Consider the following 24326-nt stretch of genomic DNA (forward strand, 5'->3'; position numbering starts at 1 on the left):
CCAGGTTTCAAACAGCCAACTCATGCAATGAGCACAAGATCTGGTCCCACTGCCTGGATGCCTCCCAAACAGATCAAGCCAATCAACTGTCTCATCCATTCAGAGGGCCTGATCCAGTGGGGACCCCTCAGCCATTGGTTCATAGTTCATGTGTTTCCATTCATTTGGCTATTTGTCCCTGTGCTTTATCCAACCTTGGTCTCAACAATTCTCGCTCATATAAACCCTCCTCATTCTCGCTAATTGGACTCCCAGAGATCCACCCGGGGCCTAGTCATGGATCTCTGCATCCAGATCCCTCAGTAGTTGGATGAGGTTTCTAGCACAACAATTAGGGTGTTTGGCCATCCCATCACCAGAGTAGGTCAGTTCGGGCTGTCTCTCGACCACTGCCAGCAGTCTGTTGTGTGGGTATCTTTGTGGATTTCTGTGGGCCTCTCTAGCACTTTGCTTCTTCCTATTCTCATGTGGTCTTTATTTACCATGGTCTCCTATTTCTTGTTCTCCCTCTCTGTTGTTGATCCAGCTGGGATCTCCCGCTCCCCCAAGCTCTCTTTCCCTCAACCCTCGCCTTTCATTACCCCCACTCATGTCCAGGCTGTTCATGTAGATCTCATTCCATTTCTCTGTCATTGGGTGATCCCTGTGTCTTTCTTGGGGTCCTGTTTTCCAGGTAGCCTCCCTGGTGGTGTGAGTAGCAGACAAGTCATCCTTGTTTCATGTCTAGTATCCTGCTATGAGTGAGTACATACCATGTTTGTCTTTCTGAGTCTGGGTTACCTCACTCAGGATGATTTTTTCTAGATCCATCCATTTGTCTGCAAACTTCATGATGCCATTGTTTTTCTCTGCTGAGTAGTATTCCATTGTGTATATGTACCACATTTTGTTTATCCATTCTTCAGTTGAAGGGCATCTGGGTTGTTTCCATGTTCTGGCTATTACAAACAATGCTGATATGAACATAACTGAACAAGTGCTCTTATGGTGTGGTTGAGCATTTCTTGGGTATATGCCCAAGAGTGGTATAGCTGGATCTTGGGGGAGATTGATTCCCAATTTTCTAAGAAAGCGCCATATTGATTTCCAAAGTGGTTGTACAAGCTTGCATTCCCACCAGCAGTGGAGGAGAGTTCCCCTAGCTCCACATCCTCTCCAGCATAAGGTGTCTTCAGTGTTTTTGATCTTAGCCATTCTGACAGGCGTAAGGTGGTATCTCAGAGTTGTTTTGATTTGCATTTCCCTGATGATTAGGGATGTTGAGCAGTTCCTTAAATGTCTTTCGGCCATTTGAGTTTCCTCTGTTGAGAATTCTCTGTTTAGTTCTATAGCCCATTTCTTAATTGGACTGTTGGGCATTTTGATGTCTAATTTCTTGAATTCCTTATATATTCTGGATATCAGTCCTCTGTCAGATGTGGGGTTGGTGAAGATCTTTTCCCATTCTGTAGGCTGTCGCTTTGCCTTGTTGACCACATCCTTTGCTCTACAAAAGCTTCTCAGTTTCAAGAGGTCCCATTGATTGATTGTTTGTCTCAGAGTCTGTGCTACTGGTGTTCTATTTAGGAAGTAGTCTCCTATGCCAATGCGTTCAAGACTACTTCCTACTTTCTCTTCTAGCAGGTTCAGAGTAGCTGGATTTATGTTGAGATCCTTGATCCACTTGGACTTAAGTTTTGTGCACGGTGATAGATATGGATCTATTTGCAGCCTTCTACATGTTGATATCCAGTTTAGCCAGCACCATTTGTTGAAGATGCTTTCTTTTTTCCATTGTGCACTTTTGGCTTCTTTGTCAAAAATTATATGTTCATAGGTGTGCGGATTAATGTCAGGGTCTTCAATTCGATTCCATTGGTCCACATGTCGGTTTTTATGCCAGTACCAAGCTGTTTTTATTACTGTAGCTCTATAGTAGAGCTTGAAGTCAGGGATCGTGATGCCTCCAGAAGTTGTGTTATTGTACAGGATTCCTTTGGCTATCCTGGGTTTTTTGTTTTTCCATATGAAGTTGAGTATTATTTTTTCCAGGTCTGTGAAGAATTGTGTTGGTATTTTGATGGGGATTGCATTGAATCTGTAGATTGCTTTTGGTAAGATTGCCATTTTTACTATGTTAGTCCTGCCTATCCATGAGCATGGGAGATCTTTCCATTTTCTGACATCTTCTTCAATTTCTTTCTTCAGGGACTTAAAGTTCTTGTCATATAGGTCCTTCACTTGCTTGGTTAGTGTTACCCCAAGGTATTTTATGTCATTTGTGGCTATAGTAAAGGGTGATGTATCTCTGATTTCCTTCTCCGCTTCTTTGTCCATTGTATATAGGAGGGCTACTGATTTTTTTGAGTTGATCTTGTATCCTGCTATGTTGCTGAAGGTGTTTATAAGCTGTATCAGTTCCTTGGTGGAATCTTTGGGGTCACTCAAGTATACTATCATGTCATCTGCAAATAGGGAAAGCTTGACTTCTTCCTTTCCAATTTGTATCCCCTTAATCTCCTTATGTTGTCTTATTGCTCTGGCTAGAACTTCAAGTACTATATTGAATAAGTATGGGGAGAGAGGACAGCCTTTCCTTGTTCCTGATTTTAGTGGAATTGCTTTGAGTTTCTCTCCATTTAATTTGATGTTGGCTGTTGGCTTGCTGTAAATTGCCTTTATTATGTTTAGGTATGTTCCCTGTATTCCTGATCGCTCCAATACCTTTATCATGAAGGGGTGTTGGATTTTGTCAAATGCCTTTTCTGCATCCAGTGAGATGATCATATGGTTTTTTTCTTTGAGTTTGTTTATATGGTGTATTACATTGACGGACTTTCGTATGTTGAACCACCCTTGCATCCCTGGAATGAATCCTACTTGATCATGGTGGATAATTGTTTTGATGTGTTCTTGGAGTCTGTTTGCCAGTATTTTATTGAGTATTTTTGCATCAATGTTCATGAGGGAGATCGGTCTGTAGTTCTCTTTCTTTGTTGTATCCTTGTTTGGTTTAGGAATTAGGGTAATTGTAGCCTTGTAGAAGGAGTTTGGTAATGTTCCTTCTGTTTCTATTGTGTGGAACAATTTAGACAGTATTGGTATTAACTCTTCTTTGAAGATCTGGTAGAATTCTGCGCTGAAACCATCTGGTCCTGGGCTTTTTTTGGTTGGGAGACTTTTAATGACTGTTTCTATTTCATTAGGGGTTATTGGACTATTTAAATAGTTTATCTGGTCTTGATTTAACTTAGGTATGTGGTACCTATCCAGAAAGTTATCCATTTCTTTTAGGTTTTCCAGTTTTGTCGAATAGAGGTTTTTGAAGTATGACCTGATGATTCTCTGGATTTCCTCAATGTCTGTTGTTATGTCCCCCTTTTCATTTCTGATTTTGTTGATTTGGATGCTCTCTCTCTGTCTTTTGGTTAGTTTGGATAAGGGCTTGTCTATCTTGTTGATTTTCTCAAAGAACCAACTCTTTGTTTCATTAATTTTTTGTATTGTTCTCTTTGTTTCTATTTTATTGATTTCAGCTCTCACTTTGATAATTTCCTGGCGTCTATTTTTCCTGGGAGACTGTGCTTCTTCTTGTTCTAGAGCTTTCAGGTATGCTGTTAAGTCTCTAGTGTGAGATTTCTCCAACTTATTTATGTGGGCATTTAGTGCTATGAATTTCCCTCTTAGTACTGCTTTCATAGTGTCCCATAAATTTGGATATGTGGTGTCTTCATTTTCATTGATCTCTAGGAAGTCTTTAATTTCTTTCTTTATTTCTTCCTTAACCCATTGGTGATTCAGTTGGGTATTATTCAGTTTCCATGAGATTGCAGGTTTTCTGTAGTTTTTGTTGTTGTTGAAATCCAACTTTAGACCATGGTGGTCTGATAGAACACAGGAGGTTATTCCAATTGTTTTGTATCTGTTTAGATTTGTTTTGTGGCCAAGTATGTGGTCAATTTTAGAGAAGGTTCCATGGGGTGCTGAGAAGAAGGTATATTCTTTTTTGTTAGGATGAAATGTTCTGTAGATATCGATTAAGTCCATTTGAGTCATGACATCAGTTAAGTCCTTTATTTCTCTGTTAAGTTTCAATTTGGGAGATCTGTTCAGTGGTGAAAGTGGGGTGTTGAGGTCTCCCACTATTAATGTGTGGGGTTGTATATGTGATTTAAGCTTTAGTAATGTTTCTTTTACATATGTGGGTGCCCTTGTGTTTGGGGCATAAATATTCAGAATTGAGACTTCATCTTGGTGGATCTTTCCTGTGATGAGTATGTAATGCCCTTCTTGATCTCTTTTGATTGATTTTAGTTTGAAGTCTATTTTGCTGGATATCAGGATGGCTACACCCACTTGTTTCTTAAGACCGTTTGATTGGAAAGTCTTTTCCCAGCCTTTTATTTTTAGGTAGTGTCTATCTTTGAATTTGAGATGTGTTTCTTGTATGCAGCAGAAAGATGGGTCCTGCTTTCGTATCCATTCTGTAAGCCTATGTCTTTTTATAGGTGAATTAAGTCCATTGATATTGAGGGAAATTAATGACCAGTGATTGTTCATTCCTGTTATTTTTTGGTGGTGATGTGTGGGTACTTCTATACGTTGGGGTTTACTGCTGTGGCTTTATCTGTTGCCTGTGTTTTCGAGGGTGTATCTGACTTCCTTAGATTGGAATTTTCCTTCTAGTGCTTTCTGTAGGGCTGGGTTTGTGGATAAGTATTGTTTAAATCTGGCTTTGTCATGGAATGTCTTGTTCACTCCATCTATGGTGATTGAAAGTTTTGCTGGGTATATTAGTCTAGGTTGACATCCATGGTCTCTTAGTGTCTGCATTACATCTGTCCAGGTTCTTCTGGCTTTCAAAGTCTCCATTGAGAAATCGGGTGTTATTCTGATGGGTTTGCCTTTATATGTCACTTGGCCTTTTTCCTTTGCTGCTCTTAATATTCTTTCTTTATTCTGTACGTTTAGTTGTTTAACTATTATGTGGCGAGGGGACTTTTTTTGGGGGTCTAGTCTGTTTGGTGTTCTATAAGCTTCTTGTATCTTCATAGGCATTTCCTTCTTTAAGTTGGGAAAGTTTTCTTCTATGATCTTGTTGAATATATTTTCTGTGCCCTTGAGTTGGTATTCTTCTCCTTCTTCGACCCCTATTATTCTTAGGTTTGGTCTTTTCATGGTGTCCCAAATTTCTTGGACATTTTGGTTCATGACTTTGTTGGTTTTAGTGTTTTCTTTGACTGATGAATGTATTTCTTCTACTGTATCTTCCACGCCAGAGATCCTCTCTTCCATCTCTTGCATTCTGTTGATTATACTTGCATCTGAAGTTCCCAATCGTTTTCTCAGATTTTCTATTTCCAGCATTCCCTCTGTTTGTGTCTTCTTCATTTTTTCTATTTCCCTTTTCAGGTCTTGGACTGTTTCCTTCATTTGTTTCATTGATTTTTCTTGATTTTCTCTCAGTATTTTATTGTTTTCTTCCAGGACTTTATTGATTTCTTCTAATTTGTTTGCCCTTTCCTCTAGTTGTTTACAGCGTTCTTCACATTTTTTTGTCTTTTCCTCTACGCAAGCCTGTAGCTTCTTCATGATGTCATTCATAAGGCTGTTTTCTTCTGCTTCTTCCAATTTCTGATGTTCAGGTCTAGGTGTTGGAGGAGGGCTAGGGCCTGGTGATGCTGTATTGCTATTCATTTTGTTGTATATGTTTCTGCCTTGACGTCTGCCCATCTCCTTGTGGTTCGTTCTTGGCCTTATCCGCACACTTGGTTCAGACAGACCAGGGTTCCAAAAGGGAAGTCAGTGTTCCAAAAGGGAAGTCCGGAGCAAGATGGGAGCTGGGGGCCAGCCTCTAAGTCTCAGGAAGAGGCTTGGGGCTCAGGCGGATGGGCGTGGTGGCAGGGCGTGGAGACTGCAGGGTCTGCCAGGGGTCTTGGAGAAGGGGATCCTTCCAGGTGCGGCTAGCAGGGAACCTGCCCGGTGGCCAGAACCTGGGGCCGAGTTGGGCAGTTCTTCCCTGGAGTGGCTGGTGCCCAGGGATGGGGTCTGGGGCAAGGAAGGGTACTCACGAGTGTTCCAAAAGGGACGTCCGGAGCAAGATGGGAGCTGGGGGCCGGCCTCTAAGTCTCAGGAAGAGGCTTGGGGCTCAGGCGGATGGGCTTGGGGGCAGGGCGTGGAGACTGCAGGGTCTGCCAGGGGTCTTGGAGAAGGGGATCCTTCCCGGTGCGGCTAGCAGGGAACCTGCCTGGTGGCCAGAACCTGGGGCCAAGTTGGGCAGGTCTTCCCTGGAGTGGCTGGTGCCCAGGGATGGGGTCTGGGGCTAGGAAGGGTACTCACCAGTATTCCAAAAGGGAAGTCCGGAGCAAGATGGGAGCTGGGGGCCGGCCTCTGAGTCTCAGGAAGAGGCTTGGGGCTCAGGCGGATGGGCGTGGGGGCAGGGCGTGGAGACTGCAGGGTCTGCCAGGGGTCTTGGAGAAGGGGATCCTTCCCGGTGGGGCTAGCAGGGAACCTGCCCGGTGGCCAGAACCTGGGGCCGAGTTGGGCAGGTCTTCCCTGGAGTGGCTGGTGCCCAGGGATGGGGTCTGGGGCACAACTTGCATTTTTTTAACAAGCACTCCTTTACACAATACTTTTAGTGTCACAGTGTCAGAGATCTAAGGAACCTCATATTTTAGCAAGTACCAGGAAAGATAGGGATTATTAAGATTTTGGGTGGGAAAATATGGAGAATAAAACCTACAGAGAAAAGTTTTTTTTAATTTTTTATGAAGTAATTACCATTTTCCAAAGCCCTGTAAAAATTCAGGGAGGCAAAAATGGTTATAATATCCGGGATGAATAAGGGAAGATCAAGAAGAAGGAGAAATAAAAGAGGAAGAGTAGTTGTAGGAGAAGATGGATGGATGGATGAATGGATAGAGATAGGTGATGAAATAGATAGATAGATAGATAGATAGATAGATAGATAGATAGAAAGATAGGCAGAGAGACAGACAGAGAGACAGAAACACAGAGAGACAGTTAGGAGTATATACAGTTTTCAGGCTATACACTGTAGTGATTATTGGGTTCACCAAAGGCAGGATGGACTCAGAACATTTGTCCTTCTTCCCCATATTGGTCAGAGAACTAGGTATGGTTGAAGGACTCAGAATTTTTCTTTTAGTATCTGTACCCTTTAATTCTGGACAATTCTAGGATTTGTGGTTCCCAAAAATAGCCCTCAAATTTAGTTCCATTCCAGTTGTTTCTCAGTGGTCCCACTTTTTCTTTGTGTTGATATGTGAGGTGAGGTGGGACCAATACTAGTTATCCAGGGGGCCCTGGCATTCTAGGCCCCCAAGAATCTTTCTAAATGAATGCTCCAGGGTTTGTATAGAACTCTAGAAAAGGAATAAGGAATCCTTGTTGCAGCAGATGATACAGAGAGGTTGAGACAAAACAGATTGGGTTCTAGCATGGGTTCTAGCATGGATTATTATAATGGAGAGGCAAGAGTTTCTGGTCCAGAAATATTAACAGGCTAGATACTCTGAAGATTACGTTTAGATCACTTTTTTCTCAGAGCTGAGGACCAAGCCCAAGGCCTTGTGCTTGCTAGGCAAGCACTCTACCACTGAGCTAAATCCCCATTGCCAAATTTTTAAGGACATATTTTAGAGAAAAGTCAGAAGGAAATGGAGGATTTAAGACTACCAATTTCTGATGCCATCTCACAGATTTTCCAGAATGTGATGGGCTGATCGTGTTTGCCTTTGGGGATGTTATTTTTATAAAGACAGCAAACTTAGTAGGGGGTTTCTAGCATTGAGCTCAGCAGCACAAGGACACCCCATTAAATAACTAGTCTGGAATCCTTTAAGTAAAGAGGAGATGCAGCAAGCTGATGAAATGAAATGTAGAAGTGCCTGCAGGTGAAAGGTCGGGATGAGATGGGTCACTCCAGAATGTTAATCAAGAAAAGTCAGAAGAAGGAAAATTAAATATAGGAGGAAGTCTGACAATGTGTGGGAAAAGTCTTTATTTGCTAATGCTTTGGTGATTGGTATTACACATCATCCTCGGAGTATAAAAATAATACAATGGGGATCCTTCTTTGAGAAAACATGTCCACATTTGATATGCTATTGTATATTAAGTTCAAGTCTCTGAAATCTTGTAAGAAAAAATGGAACATCATGGACCATGTTTCTGGAAAAAGAAATAGAGAAGAATTACTGAAGCAGATTTTGGTTGGAAATATGTTAAACATATATATGTACCCATAAATGTATATACATACAAAATCACGAGACACAAAATCAGTAAAACAATCCAGACAGGAGTCCAATGGGGTCTGAATATTGATAAACACAATTATCTTGATGCCTACACTATCCACTTAATTCAAAATTCAGGCTGTCGACAAGGACAATGCTGTTCTGATGAGGATGACATCAGGGCTCCCTTTCTAGCCTTATTCATTGGGCTGTAGATGGCAGCATTCAGCATTGGAGTGAACACACTGTTTACATCACCAAACCTACTGTAATTCTGTATGTTAATGTGTAAGAGAAGAACTGAGGTAAACTGACAGTCATGTCCTAAATATCAGGCAGACCAGCTTTCAAGAACCAAATGCAAATCATGGTTATCTGAAATATCAAGAGTATGAATATAGCCTCAGTGCAGTTTCCAGTGGTCTTTTGTCACCTTCAGCTTCTGACTCTGCATTTTAGAAGTTATATAGACAGAAGAAATTACCTCAATAATTTTCACGTATAAAAAGCAACAGTCAGATTCATGATGCAGTACTGCCTTGATTCATTTAATTATAACTCACATGGGAATATTATCAGTCAAATAAGAACACTAACATTTTCTTCAGAATTCCTCCTAACACATAATCATATTTTATATAAAACTTGATATCTCTGAAATGTTTGTAGCATATTACAACACTTGAAATAAAATAGTATCTTCTGGGCAGGACAGCACTACTGCACTCATGAACTCCAAGGTCAAGTCATGAACATTCTAGTATGGAAGAGAAAGGGGCTCACTGGCCCAAACCCCTGAGAAGCTGGTGGCAGTGGGTGGCTTTTGGAGGAGGAAGAGTCAGTTTACTTTAGGGTGCTGATGCCAGGTAGTTTGAGCAAACTCAGTGATGGCTCTAACACATGAGCATATGTGCATGCAGTGCTGCCCTACATGGATGATTTAAAACAAAACAAAAGGCATGGATTTAGTAATGTTCAGATTAGCAGAGTGGATCAGGAACCATTTGAGAGGAATAAAGGGTAATATGAACAAAATACACTATATGCATAGATGAAATTCTCAAAGAATTTTAAAACTGTATTATTTAAAAGTTTGCAGTTCAATAGCATTAAAAATCTGATACAAACTTTTTCTTTTATTTTATAATTTAATTTAATTTTACATATCAGCTATGGATTCCCCTGTCCTCCCTTCCCCCCCTCCCTCCAATTCAGCCCCCATTCCCATCTCCTCCAGGGCAAGGACTCCTCTGGGGATTCAGCTCAGCCTGGTAGATTCAGTCAAGAAAGGTCCAGTCCCCTCCTCCCTTCACCCAGGCTAAGCAAAGTGTCCCATCATAGGCCCCAGGCTCCAAAAAAGCCAGCTCATGCACTAAGGACAGGTCCAGGTCCCACTGCCTGGATGCCTCCCAAACAGTTCAAGCTAATCGACTGTCTCACTTGTCCAGAGGGCCTGATCCGGTTGGGGTCTCCTCAGCTATTGGTTCATATTTAATGTGTTTCCCCTAGTTTAGCTATTTGTCCCTGTGTTTTTTCCAACCATGATCTCTACATCTCTCACTCATAAAATCCCTCCTCTTTCTCACTGATTGGACTCCCAGAGCTCCACCTGGGGTTTGGCCGTGGATCTCTGCATCTGCTTCCATCAGTCATTGGATGAGAGTTCTACCATGACAAGTAGGGTGTTTGGCCATCCGATCACCAGAGTCGGTCAGTTCGGACATTCTCTCGACCATTGGCAGTAGTCTATTGTGGAGGTATCTTTATGGATTTCTGGGGACCATGCTAGCACTTTGCTTCTTCCTATTCCCATGGGGTCTTCATTTGTCATGGTCTCTCTTTCCTTGTTCTGCCTCTCTGTTCTTGATCCAGCTGGTATCTCCCACTCCTCTACACTCTCTTTCCCCCGACCCTTGCCCTTCATTACCGCCCCACGTCCACTTTGCTCATGTATATCATCCATTTCTCTGTCATTGAGCGATCCCTGTGTCTTTCTTAGGGTTCTCCTTACTAGGTAGCCTTCCTGGAGTTGTGAGTAGCAGTCTAGTCATCCTTTGCTTTACATCTAATATCAACTTATAAGTTAATACATACCATGTTTGTCTTTCTGATTCTGGGTTACCTCACTCAGGATGTTTTTTTCTAGATCCATCCATTTGCCTGCAAACTACATAATGTCATTGTTTTTCTCTGCTGAGTAGTACTCCATTGTGTATATGTACCACCTTTTATTTATCCATTCTTCAGTTGAAGGTCATCTAGGTTGTTTCCAGGTTCTGACCACCACAAATAATGCTGCTATGAACATAGCTGAGCATTTGCCCATGTGGTATGATTGATCATTCCTTGGGAATATGCCCAAGAGTGGTATAGCTGGGTCTTGGGGGAGATTGATTCCCAATTTTCTAAGAAAGCTCCATATTGATTTCCAATGAGGCTGTACAAGCTTGCATTCCCACCAACAGTGGAGGAGAGTTCCCCTTGCTCCATATCCTCTCCAGTGTAAGCTGTCTTCAGTGTTTTTGATCTTAGCCATTCTGACAGGTGCAAGGTGGTATCTCAGAGTTGTTTTGATTTTCTTTTCCCTGATGATTAGGGATGTTGAGCAGTTCCATAAATGTCTTTCAGCCATTTGAGCTTTCTCTGTTGAGAATTCTCTGTTTAGCTCTATAGCCCATTTCTTAATTGAACTGTTGGCCATTTTGATGTCTAATTTCTTGAGTTCTTTATATATTCTAGATATCAGCCCTCTGTCAGATGTCGGATTGGTGAAGACCTTTATCGATTCTGTAGGCTGTCACTTGTCTTGTTGACCATGTCCTTTGCTCTACATAAGCTTCTCAGTTTCAAGAGGTCCCATTGATTAATTGTTTCTCTCAGTGTCTGTGCTACTGGTGTTATACGTAGGAAGTGATCTCATGTGCCAATGCATTCAAAACTACTTCCTACTTTCTCTTTTATCAGATTCAGAGTAACTGGATTTATATTGAGATCTTTGATCCACTTGGACTTAAGTTTTGTGCACAGTGACAGATATGGATCTATTTGTAGCCTTCTACATGATGACATCCAGTTATGCCAGCACCATTTGTTGAAGATGCTTTCTTTTTTCCATGGTACAGTTTTGGCTTCTTTGCCAAAAATTATATGTTCATAGGTGCACAGATTAATGTCAGGGTCTTCATTTCAATTCCATTGGTCCACATGTCAGTTTTTATGCCAGTACCAAGCTGTTTTTATTACTGTGGCTCTAGAGCAGAGCTTTGAGTCAGGGATCGTGATGCCTCCAGAGGTTGTTTTATTGTACAGGATTCTTTTGGCTATCCTGGGTTTTTGTTTTTCCATATGAAGTTGAGTGTTGTTCTTTCTAGGTCTGTGAAGAATTGTGTTGGGATTTGATGGGTATTGCATTGAATCTGGATATTGCTTTTGGTACATTGCCATTTTACTATGTTAATCCTGCCCATCCATGAACATGGGAGGTCTTTCCAGTTTCTGACATCTTCTTCAATTTCTTTTTTCAGAAACTTAAAGTTCTTGTCATACAGGTCCTTCACTTTCTCAGGGTTACCCCAAGGTATTTTATATCATTTGTGGATATTGTAAAGGGTGATGTATCTCTGATTTCCTTCCCAGCCTGTTTGCCAATTGTATATAGGAGGGCTACTGATTTTTTTAGTTAATCTTGTATCCTGCTATGTTGTTGAAGGTGGTTATAAGCTGTATGATTTCCTTGGTCAAATTTTTGGGGTCACTCATGTTTACTATCATGTCATCTGCAAATAGTGAAATCTTGACTTCTTCCTTTCCAATTTGTATCCCCTTTGTTCTCCTTATCTTGTCTTATTGCTCTGGCTTGAACTTCAAGTACTGTATTGAATACATATGGGGAGAGCGGACAGCCTTGCCTTGTTCCTGATTTTAGTGGAGTCACTTTGTGTTTCTCTCCATTTACTTTGATGCTGGTTGTTGGCTTGCTGTAAATTGCCTTTATTATGTTTAGGTATGTTCCCTGTATTCCAAAACCTTTATCATGAAGGGGTGTTGGATTTTGTCAAATGCCTTTTCTGCATCTAGTGAAATGATCATGTGGTTTTTTTCTTTCAGTTAGTTTATATGGTGTATTACATTGACAGACTTCCATATGTTGAACCACCCTTGCATTTCTGGGATGAAGCCTACTTGATCATGGTGGATAATTGTTTTGATGTGTTCTTGGAGTCTGTTTGCCAGTATTTTATTGAGTATTTTTGCATCAATATTCATGAGGGACATTGGTCTGTAGTTCTCTTTCTTTGTTGCATCTTTGTTTGGCTTGGGAATCAGGGTAATTGTAGCCTCATAGAAGGAGTTTTGTAATGTTCCTTCTGTTTCTATTGGGTGGAACAATTTAAAGTGTATTGGGGCCGGGCGGTGGTGGCGCACGCCTTTAATCCCAGCACTCGGGAGGCAGAGCCAGGTGGATCTCTGTGAGTTCGAGGCCAGCGTGGGCTACCAAGCGAGTCCCAGGAAAGGCGCAAAGCTACACAGAGAAACCCTGTCTCGAAAAACGGAAAAAAAAAAAAACAATAAAGTGTATTGGTACTAACTCTATTTTGAAGATCTGGTAGAATTCTCTGCTGAAACCATCTGATCCTGGGCTTTTTTTGGTTGGGAGACCTTTAAGGACTGATTCTATTTCCTTAGGGGTTATTGGTCTATTTAAATAGTTTATCTGGTCTTGATGTAACTTAGGTATGTGGCACCTATCCAGAAAATTATCCATTTCTTTTAGATTTTCCAGTTTTGTGGAGTAGAGGTTTTTGAAGTATGACCTGATGATTCTCTGGATGTCCTCAGTTTTAGTTGTTATGTCTCCCTTTTCATTTCTGATTTTTTTTTAATTTGGATGCTGTCTCTCTCTCTCTGCCTTTTTGTTAGTTTGGATAATGGCTTGTCTATCTTGTTGATTTTCTTAAAGAACCAACAATTTGTTTCATTATTTTTTTGTATTGTTCTCTTTGTTTCTATTTTATTGATTTCAGCTGTCAATCTGATTATTTCCTGGCGTGTATTTTTCCTGGGTGACTTTGCTTCTTCTTGTTCTAGAGCTTTCAGGTGTGCTGTTAAGTCACTAGTGTGAGATTTCTCCAACTTCTTTATGTGGACATTTAGTGCTATGAATTTCCCTCTTAGCACTGCTTTCATAGTGTCCCATAAGTTTGGGTATGTGGTATATTCATTTTCATTGATCTCTAGGAAGTCTTCAATTTCTTTTTTTATTTCTTTCTTAACCCATTGGTGATTCAGTTGAGCATTATTCAGTTTCCATGAGATTGTAGGCTTTCTGAAGTTTTTGTTGTTGTTGAAATGTAACTTTAAACTGTGGTGGTCTGATAGAACACAGGAGGTTATTCCAATTGTTTTGTATCTGTTGAAATTTGCTTAGTGGCCAAGTATGTGATTGATTTTAGAGAAGGTTCCATGAGGTGCTGAGAAGCAGGTATATTCTTTTTAGTTAGGATGGAATGTTCTGTAGATATCGATTAAGTCCATTTGAGTCATGACATCAGTTAAGTCCTTTATTTCTCTGTTAAGTTTCAATTTGGGAGATCTGTCCAGTGGTGAAAGTGGGGTGTTGAAGTCTCCCACTATAAATGTGTGGGGTTTTATATGTGGTTTAAGGTTTAGTAATGTTTCTTTTACAAATGTGGTTGCCCTTGTGTTTGGGGCATAAATGTTCAGAATTGAAACTTCATCTTGGTGGATCTTTCCTGTGATGAGTATGTAAATGCCTGTCTTGATATCTTTTGATTGATTTTGGTTTGAAGTCTATTTTGCTGGATATCAGGTGGCTACAACCACTTGTTTCTTAAGACCATTTGATTGGAAAGTCTTTTCCCATTTTATTGTTAGGTAGTGTCTATCTTTTTATTTGAGTTGTGTTTCTTGTATGCAGCAGAAAGATGAGTCCTGCTTTCATATCCATTATGTAAACCTATGTCTTTTTATAGGTGAATTAAGTCTATTGATATTAAGGGATATTAATGACCAGTGATTGTTCATTCCTGCTATTTTTTGGTAATAGTGTGTGTGTACTTTTCTTCTTTGGGGTTTACTGCTGTGACATTATCTATTGCCTGTGTTCGAGGGTATATCTGACTTCCTTAGGTTGGAATTTTCCTTCTAGTGCTTTCTGTAGGGCTGGGTTTGTGGATAAATATTGTTTAAATCTGACTTTGTCTTGTTATGTCTTGTTCACTCCGTCTATGATGATTGAAAGTTTTACTGGGTATATTAGTCTAGGCTGGCATCCATGGTCTCTTAGTGTCTGCATTACATCTGTCCATGTCCTTCTGGCTTTCAAAGTCTCCATTGAGAAATCATGTGTTTTTCTGATGGGTTTGCCTTTATAAGTCACTTGGCCTTTTACTTAGCTGCTCTTAATATTCTTTCTTTATTCTGTACATTTAGTTGTTTAATTATTATGTGGCAAGGGGACTTTTTGAGGGGTCTAGTCTGTTTGGTGTTCTATAGGCTTCTTGTATCTTCATAGGCATTTCCTTCTTTAAGTTGGGAAAGTTTTCTTCTATGATCTTGTTGAATATATTTTCTGTGCCTTTGAGTTGGTATTCTTCTCCTTCCTCTATCCCTATTATTCATAGGTTTGGTCAAGATTCTTTAACAGGTGTTGGTTTATGGGAGATGCTATGTGCTGTGATTTTATGGTGATTCTCTGTTCTGACCAGCAGGTGCTTGGGTGCTGGTGGCTTTTGGAAGCAGCAGGAGGGGCCAAGTGACTCTTGGTCCATCTCAGTGTGTGCATGAAGGCTGAACTTCATCACTGCTCCTCTCTGGTCTTGATCCTTATACTCTGAGACAATGCTACCTCCCTACATTTATTTGGCACCCTCGGTGTGTGTGTGTGTGTGTGTGTGTGTGTGTGTGTGCATGTGTACCCAGTCCTGGTAGTTGGAGGTCTCTGGCAGGGCATGTGGTTCTTCCTGTGTCAGGAAGTTTCCAGGCAATGTCAGTAACTCACTGTAAGCAACAGTGTTCTTGGCCTGTGTGCTCATGTTGGCAGCCCATTGGAATCCACTGGAGACTTATAAATGTATCCTTAAGTTGGGTCTACTCCCTGAAAATACTGATTATGTGATCTGGGCATCCATGTAGCAATAGGAACCTGGGATCAAAAATCTCCATTCTGAAGACACGAACAACATTATCATAGATTTCTGGTGGGCCCAGACTTGTGACACAGACTCCTGAGGACTTCTTAGAGAGCTAATCAATTCCTCCAGGCCCAGTGATGTCACCAAGCAGCCCTGGCTCACTCTTTTAGCATTACCTGACTGCTTGTTGATGCCAGGACAGTGAGTTTAATAAGCACCACATTGTCCTACTTCATAGGTACCATAATGTGACATCAACTGTGCTGGGGTAATTGAGGGCACTGCCTGAATTCATATGGTCATTGGGTCCTGTGTTTAGGGGGTTCTTTGTTCCTGGGCCATGCCCTACCACAGGCTGAATTTTGAGCTGGAGATGCTGAATATGGAGCACAAAAAAGTGATGGTGGACCTGGAGAAATTCCCTAATGAGATTAGTGAGGCCTTGAACAAGTGCAAGGAGTTGACCGAGGAAACGGTCTCCTACAGGTGAGTAACTGACTTCACTGCGACCCCATTACTTGGGAGTGACTGCTTTTTACCCTGTTTTTGTCTTTGAACCAAAGTGAGGCCTTTTGTTCTAGCCTGTGTGCCCCATAGCAAGCAGTCTGCCTTGTACTCTTGACTTGGGCCTCTTGGACCAGTTTTGCTAAGAGTGAAGTGTCTGTGAGCCACTCCCATCATTGTCCTGCCAGCCTCAGAGGCCTCTAGATAGAAAAACTATTAGCACCATGATGGGGTATCAGGCATTTTTGTGTCTCTGGGGCTCTGGCAGGGGCTTACAGAGCTGGTTCCCATGGACCCATAGATGGAATATATTCCTATTGGGTCTTCTGTCCTTCATCAAGAATGTTTACCCTCTACCTGCTGTTGCTTTCCCAATACCATGAACAGTTAAGCACATGTTGGGGGAGGCAAACCCTGCTCTCAGAAGTACATGGATCCCTTTCAGTTTCAGGGTTTTCAGAAACAGTCTGAGTCTTTCTGGAATTTGGCTCTTCTCTGGCTTTTGTCAGCTACTAGGTCATCCTGGCATGGCTACAGTGGACTCTAGTCTGGGCATGGGACCTTGCATGGAGGATGTGGGAGTGGCATATGGAGGCTGGATGGGGCTCACCTTGTTCTTTGTGGTGGTTCAGCATCCTTCACAGCCAGCTCCTGAGTGAGTGGACTCATCTGAAGGAAAAAGTGAGCATCTTGAGAGAGGAGAACCGAAAGCTGAGGGGGGAGCAAATTTCACTACAAGAGTCCTGTGAGGAGCTGAGGAGGCTCTGTGGGGAGGCCCATGAGAAGATCTATGACCTCTGGGCCAATTAAAAGCAGGTAGGCTGAGGTATTGTGTGCAGGCTGCCCACCATCTTTAATCATAAAGATGTGCATTCACATGCAAACACACACACACACACACACACACACACACACACGGGACCATCCACCCACTTATCCATCAGATCACCAACATCTCATCCAATTGTTGGTTTCTGTGATCATTTCTAAGTCTTTCTGGAGAGTTAGCCTCTTGTGAGATCACAGGTTGGAAACAGCTTTGAAGGAGCAGTGCCCTGTGAAAATGCCAAAGGAGTGGTTCTCATTGTCACCCATTTTGTCTTCTCTCATATGTTACATCTCAACATCAGTTCCCCCTCCACCCCTCCTCCCACTCCTTCACCCCCAGATCCCTCCTACCCCAGGTCCAATCCTCCTTATTTTCCCTTCAAAAAGTAGCAGGCCTCCCATGCTTTTATTTAATTATTAAAATAACATTGAACCCCGGGCTTTGCGAATGCTTGTTACATATTCTAACAATGGGCTATATCCCCAGTCTTTTAAAATCCTAATTAATGGTCACACCAAGTTGCACAGATTAACTTTGAACTCACAGTATAGTTCAGACTAGCCTTTACTATTCAGTTCTTCTGTCTCAGCCTCTGAGTAGCTAGGATGACGGGTGTGCATCACAGGCTCAAACCTAGTCTAAATACTTTAATTAAAATTAATAGTTAAACCAAATATCAAAGGTCAATGGATTACAAATATGTATTTTTAAGATATAGGTGCTAAATTATTAGTGATCTCAAAAACATCAGTGAAAATATAATTTAGATGTGTCATCATTAGTAGACAGATATCTTTAAAAAGAATAACATAATGGTTGCTTTTCAGGAATATTTCTTGGGAGTCACATAAATGCCAGGAAGTAAGCTTTACCTGGAACAAACAGATAAGATGTCTGTCCTGAAGGAACTGAGGAAGTTATTACCTTTTATCCATCTCGTACATTACAGCTGCTTTTTGCTCTGGGCAACCAACCCTCCAGCTCTTCTTGTGTCTGAGACCTCCAATAGAAGAGGATTTTCCTGCAGGAGGCAGCATCCAAACCCTCCTATTGATTTGTCCCCGAAATTCAGTCTCCACAGGAAAGGCAATCTTACCTACCCATTATTCACAGCCTGCAACTTACTGCTATATATGAAAATGATTATATGCCATCAAATCATAGGAATTTCAGCACCTTGTTAATATTTTAGTGGAAGGATATTTTAAGCTTTCCCTTGGGTAGATACTACATAGTTAATAACTATTTTAGAGTTTTATAACTATTAAACAATTTATTTTTATTTTTATTGAGTGAATATTTTATTTCTTTTTTACTGAAAATAGATCATTCTCTCATACAATAGTTCCCAACCACAGTTTCCCCTCCCTCCACTCCTCCCAGTGCCCACAAACCTCCCCTCTTCCTCAGATCTGCTCCCCCTTGGCTTCTTTTCAGAAAAGAACAGGCCTCCAAGAGATAACAGCCAAACATGACAAAACAAGATAAGACCAAACAAAAATAAGACAAGACAAAAGCCATCATATAGACTGGACAAAGCAATCCAATAGGAGGAAAGATGTCAGAGAGGAGGCAAAAGAGTCAGAGACAAACCCACTCCTACTTTTAGGTGTCCCATCAAAACTCCAACATATACGCAGAGAAGCTGGTGCAGACACATGCACGCTCCATGTTTGCTGCATCAGTCTGTGTGAGTTCATGTGAGCTCTGCTTAGATGATTCACTGGGCCATGTGACCTGATAGAGAGTTTCAGTTTAGACTCCCACTTCCACACAATTGGGTAATGTTCCTTCTATGTCTATTTTGTGAACTGATTTGAGGATATTAGCATTAACTCTTCCTTTTCTGAATGGGAGAGTTTTAATGGCTGCTTTTATTTCACTAGGTGCTATAGGTCTATTTAAATTGTTTATCTGATCTTGCTTTAACTTTGGTAAGTGGTACCTATTGAGAAAATTATCCATTTCTTTTAGATTTTCCAATTTGATGAAGTACAGGATTTAAAGTATGTCCTTGTGATTCTTTTTTTTTTTTTTTCCGAGACAGGGTTTCTCTGTGTAGCTTTGTGCCTTTCCTGGATCTCGCTCTGTAGACCAGGCTGGCCTCGAACTCACAGAGATCCGCCTGCCTCTGCCTCCCAAATGCTGGGATTAAAGGCGTGCTCCACCACCGCCCGGCATAAGTATTTTTTTTTTCCGAGACAGGGTTTCTCTGTGTAGCTTTGTGCCTTTTCCTGGAACTCACTTTGTAGCCCAGGCTGGCCTCGAACTCACAGAGATCCGCCTGCCTCTGCCTCCCGAGTGCTGGGATTAAAGGCATACACCACCACCACCCGGCCCATTTTTGTTTCTGATTTAATCAATTTGTATATTCTCTGTCCATCTTTATCTAGTTTGGATGAGGATTATTTATCTTGTTGATTTTCTCGAAGAACCAGTTGTTTTATTGATTTTCTTGTGTTGTTCTCTTTGTGTCTGTTTTACTGATTTCAGCTATCAGTTTGATTATTTCTTGCAGTCTACTCTTCTTGGATATACTTAAATTCTTTTTGTTCTATAGCTTTGAGGTGTGCTATTAAGTTGCTAGTAAGAGATCTCTTTATTTTTTTTTAATGTAGGCACTTAGTGCTATGAACGAACTTTCCTCTTAGAACCACTTTTATTGTGTCTTATAAGTTTGGATATGTTATGTATTCATTTTCATTGAATTCTAGAAAGTGTTTAACTTCTTATTCATTTCTGTTTTGGCCCACTTTTCATTCAGTATAGAGTTCTTCAGCTTCCACAAGCTTATAAGCTTTCTGTTTTTTCTGTTGTTGTTGATATCCAGCTTTAATCATGGTGGTCTGCTGAGATACAGGGAGTTATTTCAATTTTCTTGTGTCTGATGAGACTTGCTTTATGTTTGAATATGTGGTCAGTTTTGGAAGAAGTTCCATGAGGTGCTGTTCAGAAGGAATACTCTTTTGTGTTTGGGTAGAATGTTCTGTAGATACCTGTTAGGATTATTTGGTTTATAACTTCAGTTACTCCAACATTTCTCTGTTAATTTTGTCTATATGACCTGCACACTGGTTACATGAACATTGGTGAGATTGGAGTATTTAAGTTCCTAATATCAGTGTGTGAGGGTCAGTGTGTGCTTTAAGTTATGGTAGTGTTTCTTTTACAAGAGTGGGTGCCCTTGTGCTTAGGGCAAGCCGTTAAGAATTAAAATGTTATCTTGGTGGTGTATCCTTCCCCATCACTTTTGATTAATTTTGAATTGAAGTACTTTTTGTTAAATATTAAAATGGCTACACCAGCTTGCCTTTTAGGTCCTTATGCTTGAAATATCTTTTTTCCAATCCTTTCCTCTGACATAATGTCTATACTTCATGTTGAAGTTTGTCTCTTGTATGCAGCAGAAAAATGATTCCTGTTTTTTTTTAATCCATTCTGTTAGTCTGTGTCTTTTTATTTGGGAAATTAGACCATTGATATAGAGAGATATCACATGATTAATTTCTGTTATGTTGTTGTTGGTGGTGGTGGTGGTCGTGGTGGTGGTGGTGTGTGTGTGTGTGTGTGTGTGTGTGTGTGTGTGTGTGTGTGTGTGTGTGTGTGTGTGGTGTTTATATTAACGTTGAGTTTGTGTATATCTTTGTGCACTTTAGAATGTGTGTTAGCCTCTATGTGTATGTACACTTGCTCATGGAACATCTTTAAAACGGATGGAGACTAACTTTAATGAGAAAATTCTGTGCCAGCTTTGTTGGAAACCATGTAATCAAACATCACATGGAGCTGCCCATCTTTCTGCATGTCCACAAAGCTCCCTAGAACAAAACACATAAAAACTGCTGTAACTAAAAGTCTTTCAAGTGTTCTCAGAGTCACAAATATTTAAAAATATTAAAAATAAATAATTTGAAAAGTCAGAAAAGAAATCCTTTGGAAGAAACCAAAGGAATGGAGTACATTGTGGTGATTCCCTTGCAGGCTTTACAACAGGGAGGGAAATACAATCCATGAAAAGACAATAATGAAACTTGGCTCAGCCCAATTTTATTGTGACAAGTGCTGGAACAGGACTCTAAGAGTCTGGACCAGATCATTTAACTTTAGCCATATTTAAGCACAGCTCAATTTTTGAAAAAAGTATTCAGATAACAATTAACTCAGTCCCAAGTCCACAACAATTTAAGATATGTTTACATTGAGATTCCTTACAAAGTACTTTGGACTTCTCTCACAAGAAAGGGTACAGTTGACTCATAGATGGTGCCCACAATATAGGCTGTAGGGAGCTTGACTGAGGTAAACATAATGCCTATGGGCTTCAGGATTGACCACCAGTAAGATAACATAGAAGTCACTTAGGCTGCTGTAAAGCACAAGTGACTTCAGTCATAAGAGTAGGTTTATGGTCTAAAAGCATTGCTCAAGATTTAGGGAACTAGGTCTTGGATTAGTAATAACATTGATTCTGTGAGATATGGCAGATCCTGTCTCAACAGACAGCAAAGAGTCACCAGGTTATAAAATGACATCATTCCTAGCATTCCAGGAAGAGCAGCTGTGCTCCTCACTCCATTGAAGATGTAAGCTGTGTGTTTAAGTTTCCTGGCTTCTCCAGTACTTACCTGTGTACATAAGGCCTTTGTTCTCTACAGTAGATGATGATGAGGAAAGGGCTGCTGAGGCAAATCAAGGTGCCTGAGAGGTAGGAAAGGCTGGATGAGGGTTTGTGTCCCTTCTCGGTTCTCAGTGAATGGTGACTGCCCACTGGAGGATCAGGTGTTGTCCCTCACCTGCTTTATTCTCAGTCTCATTGCCTGCTACCATTTTCTTTCCACCTTGGCCTCTCACCATTGCTGCGTTGACCTTGGCCTTGAAGCTTGGCCTGAATTTTATTCCCTGAGAGATTCTGAATTGCAGGGGTGCTTGTGGCTGCATCTCAGCTGAGCAGAAGTCCCATAGCCATGCTGAGGTTTGAAAATAGGGCTGTCTCAGTGCACCCCACTTACGCTCATTATAGTCTAAAGCACTCACCCTCTGCTGTGTCTGCAGCATTCAATAACTGATTTTATTCCAAAGTTGTTAAGTCTGAGTTAAAATGGGCCTTATGGAGGGTTAGGAGAAATAAAGAGTCTCAGACATTGCTGGTGTTGTAAAATGGTGTAGCCCCATGAGAAGCTATGTACAATTTTTCAGAAAGTTGAACTGCAGTCCCCAGGTAACCCAGTGATTCTGGAATGGGAAATAAGTTGTTCACAGAGAAACTAGCTGACACCAGGGTTGTAGCAGTCTTCTTCAGAGCAGCCCTGAAGTCAAAACTATTCAGATACCCATCATCTGTGAGTGTAAAAGTACAATGTTGTCCGGGCTTTCAATGGAATCTTGTTCAGTAAGAAATAATACATGCGATCATTTGTCTGTGACTTAGTCAACCTTCTCTTACTCAAACAAATCCGTGGCACAGTTATCTTACAGGGAGGAAAGGATTATATTGGCACCTGGTTGAGGATTTTCTAGTTTCCTGGGCTCATTGCTTTGTGTCTGAAGTGAGTCAACCTGTGGTTTAGAGAGCTCCTTTTGGAGGAAGCTGTTTACCTTGGAGACATTGGGAAGCACTGAGTGAAGCTATTGGCTACCTCACCACCATCCTATTGTCCCGTGCTGGGGATCCAAGCCTTTAGTGCACGGATTGGGGAACTTGATGAACAGGCATGGCTTATAGGGCAAGCACCCCACGAGCCCATTTGTTCGTGCACTGGGTTTACAAGGTTTGTGCACTTCATTGACTGATCTGTCTATCTGTCCTGCCCTCTGTGTCCTTCCATCTAAGGAATGTTCAGTTTCTTCTTAAATGTCCTGGGTGATCTTTTCTTATATTAGCATTATCTGGGAAACTAAACATGTGAATGCAATGTAGTATGCTTGTATGCGTACACACTTGTATGTGTGTGTTCAAGAGTATGTGTGTTCAGGAGAAACTCACAGAACTCTGTCTGCCTCTGCTGTATAGGTATTGGAATAAAAGTTATTTCCCACATCATCAAATTTTAATTTTATTATCTATTTACTTATGATAGGTTATATGTATGTGCTCATTTATTTGTGGAAAGGTGTGCATATGTGTCATGGTTTGGGTGTTAAAGTCAGAGAGCAATTTGGAGTGCTGGTCCTTTCCCCATACCATGTTTGAGATGGCGTCTCTAGTTTGCTATCACATGTAAATAGGCTTGCAGGATTTCTCCTGTCTGCCTTTTCTCTTGCCTTAAAAACACAGGATTATAGGCATGCACTCTTGTAACTGTTTTTGTAATGTGCAAGTAAAGGGATGGTTGCAAGGTGAGCACTTCATGTGTTGAAACATTTTCACAGCCCTAAAGTTTATGAAACAGAGAATTTTGGAGTGAGTCTGTTTTGAGACAGAGTCTCACATTCTAACCTTGTCTGGCCTGGAACTCACTACATAGTAGATAGGCTAGGCCTGGAACTTGAAGAGGTCCACCTGCCTCTGCCTCATGTGATGACACCTGGGTAAAAAGAAATTTTTACTTTGGATTTAGCACAGATATTAGTAGAAATAAGTTTGGGAAAGTGTAGTCTTGTGAAGGAGAGCCACACTTAATTGATAGAAAGCCATGTGACAGTTTGTGCCTTTCTAAGATCCATTTCAATGGGTTCTTAGGGAGTTTCCCTCTTTGTATCTCTCTCTTCTCAGTATCTTTCTGTCTCCTTCTCTTTTGAAACAAGATCATAGTTCCGTTCCTGAGGATGCTTGGGTGTGATTCTATTTTAATGAGGTAAAAGCATGGGTCAGGAGAGTTCTGCACTGTGCCTTACTCTACATGAGGTTCATAATTCTGCCCTGCAATCCTCAGACAATTGCTGCTCACATCTGGGAAAGGAGTAAGTCCTCATTCAAAAGATTTTACATGCTTTGGCCTCAAATATGGCTCATTTGTACTTGAGATATCACTTAAAACAGGAAAATTTTCTATCTACCTAGCAAATTTTATTAATTTTGTGTGACAGTTAATATTGATTTTCAATTTAATAAGATCTAAAATCAGCCAAGGGAGACTCCTCCAGTCCCATGTTTGAGGACTTATCTAGATCATGTTTTTCTCTGGGGTGTGCTTATGAGAGATTATCTTGTACATGAAGTTCATTGAGATGAGAAAACTTTTGTCCCTTCCAGGAGTGATAGCACCATTTCATCCCATTGTCTTGGTACTGGATTATGTAATAAGAACCAACATTTACCATTCTCTGACACCTGACTGTGGATACAAGGTGATCAGGTTAATAGGAGAATTAACATACAATAGATTGAAGGAATAGAAAGTACCCTTGCTTGCTATCTGGCTAGAGCCCAGATATTTGGGAGTTTGCTGAGATTTTTCTGCCTTGGTGTCTTGACTGCCAATCCAAGATTGAAGGGCTCATGGAGAGCTGATGACCATGTCAGAGATTCAAAACACCTGCAGAAAGGGCCTGAGAGGACACTGCTTACAGCAGACATCCGAAGCTGTGGTAGATTCTAGAACCATAGGATAAATAAGGAGAGTTGCCAGTGTGGAATAGTATTGGCACTGTAGGAAAGTT

General features: G+C 41.0%; 1 protein-coding gene across 1 annotated transcript in view; it reads left to right on the forward strand.

The window, feature by feature from the left end:
• The window catches only part of LOC128095953 (disks large homolog 5-like), a gene marked incomplete at its 5' end in the record, with an annotated part of 115604 nt that overhangs the window by 23037 nt on the left and 68241 nt on the right, over positions 1–24326 (forward strand). Inside the window, 2 exons of the mRNA XM_052714938.1 lie at positions 15749–15880; positions 16531–16714. Of these exons, the coding sequence (XP_052570898.1) occupies positions 15749–15880; positions 16531–16708 (310 nt within the window). The remainder of the gene's footprint in view (positions 1–15748; positions 15881–16530; positions 16715–24326) is intronic.

Source organism: Peromyscus californicus, unplaced genomic scaffold (genome assembly GCF_007827085.1).
Source record: "Peromyscus californicus insignis strain IS unplaced genomic scaffold, ASM782708v3 Scaffold_54__1_contigs__length_277627, whole genome shotgun sequence".
NCBI lineage: Eukaryota > Metazoa > Chordata > Mammalia > Rodentia > Cricetidae > Peromyscus > Peromyscus californicus.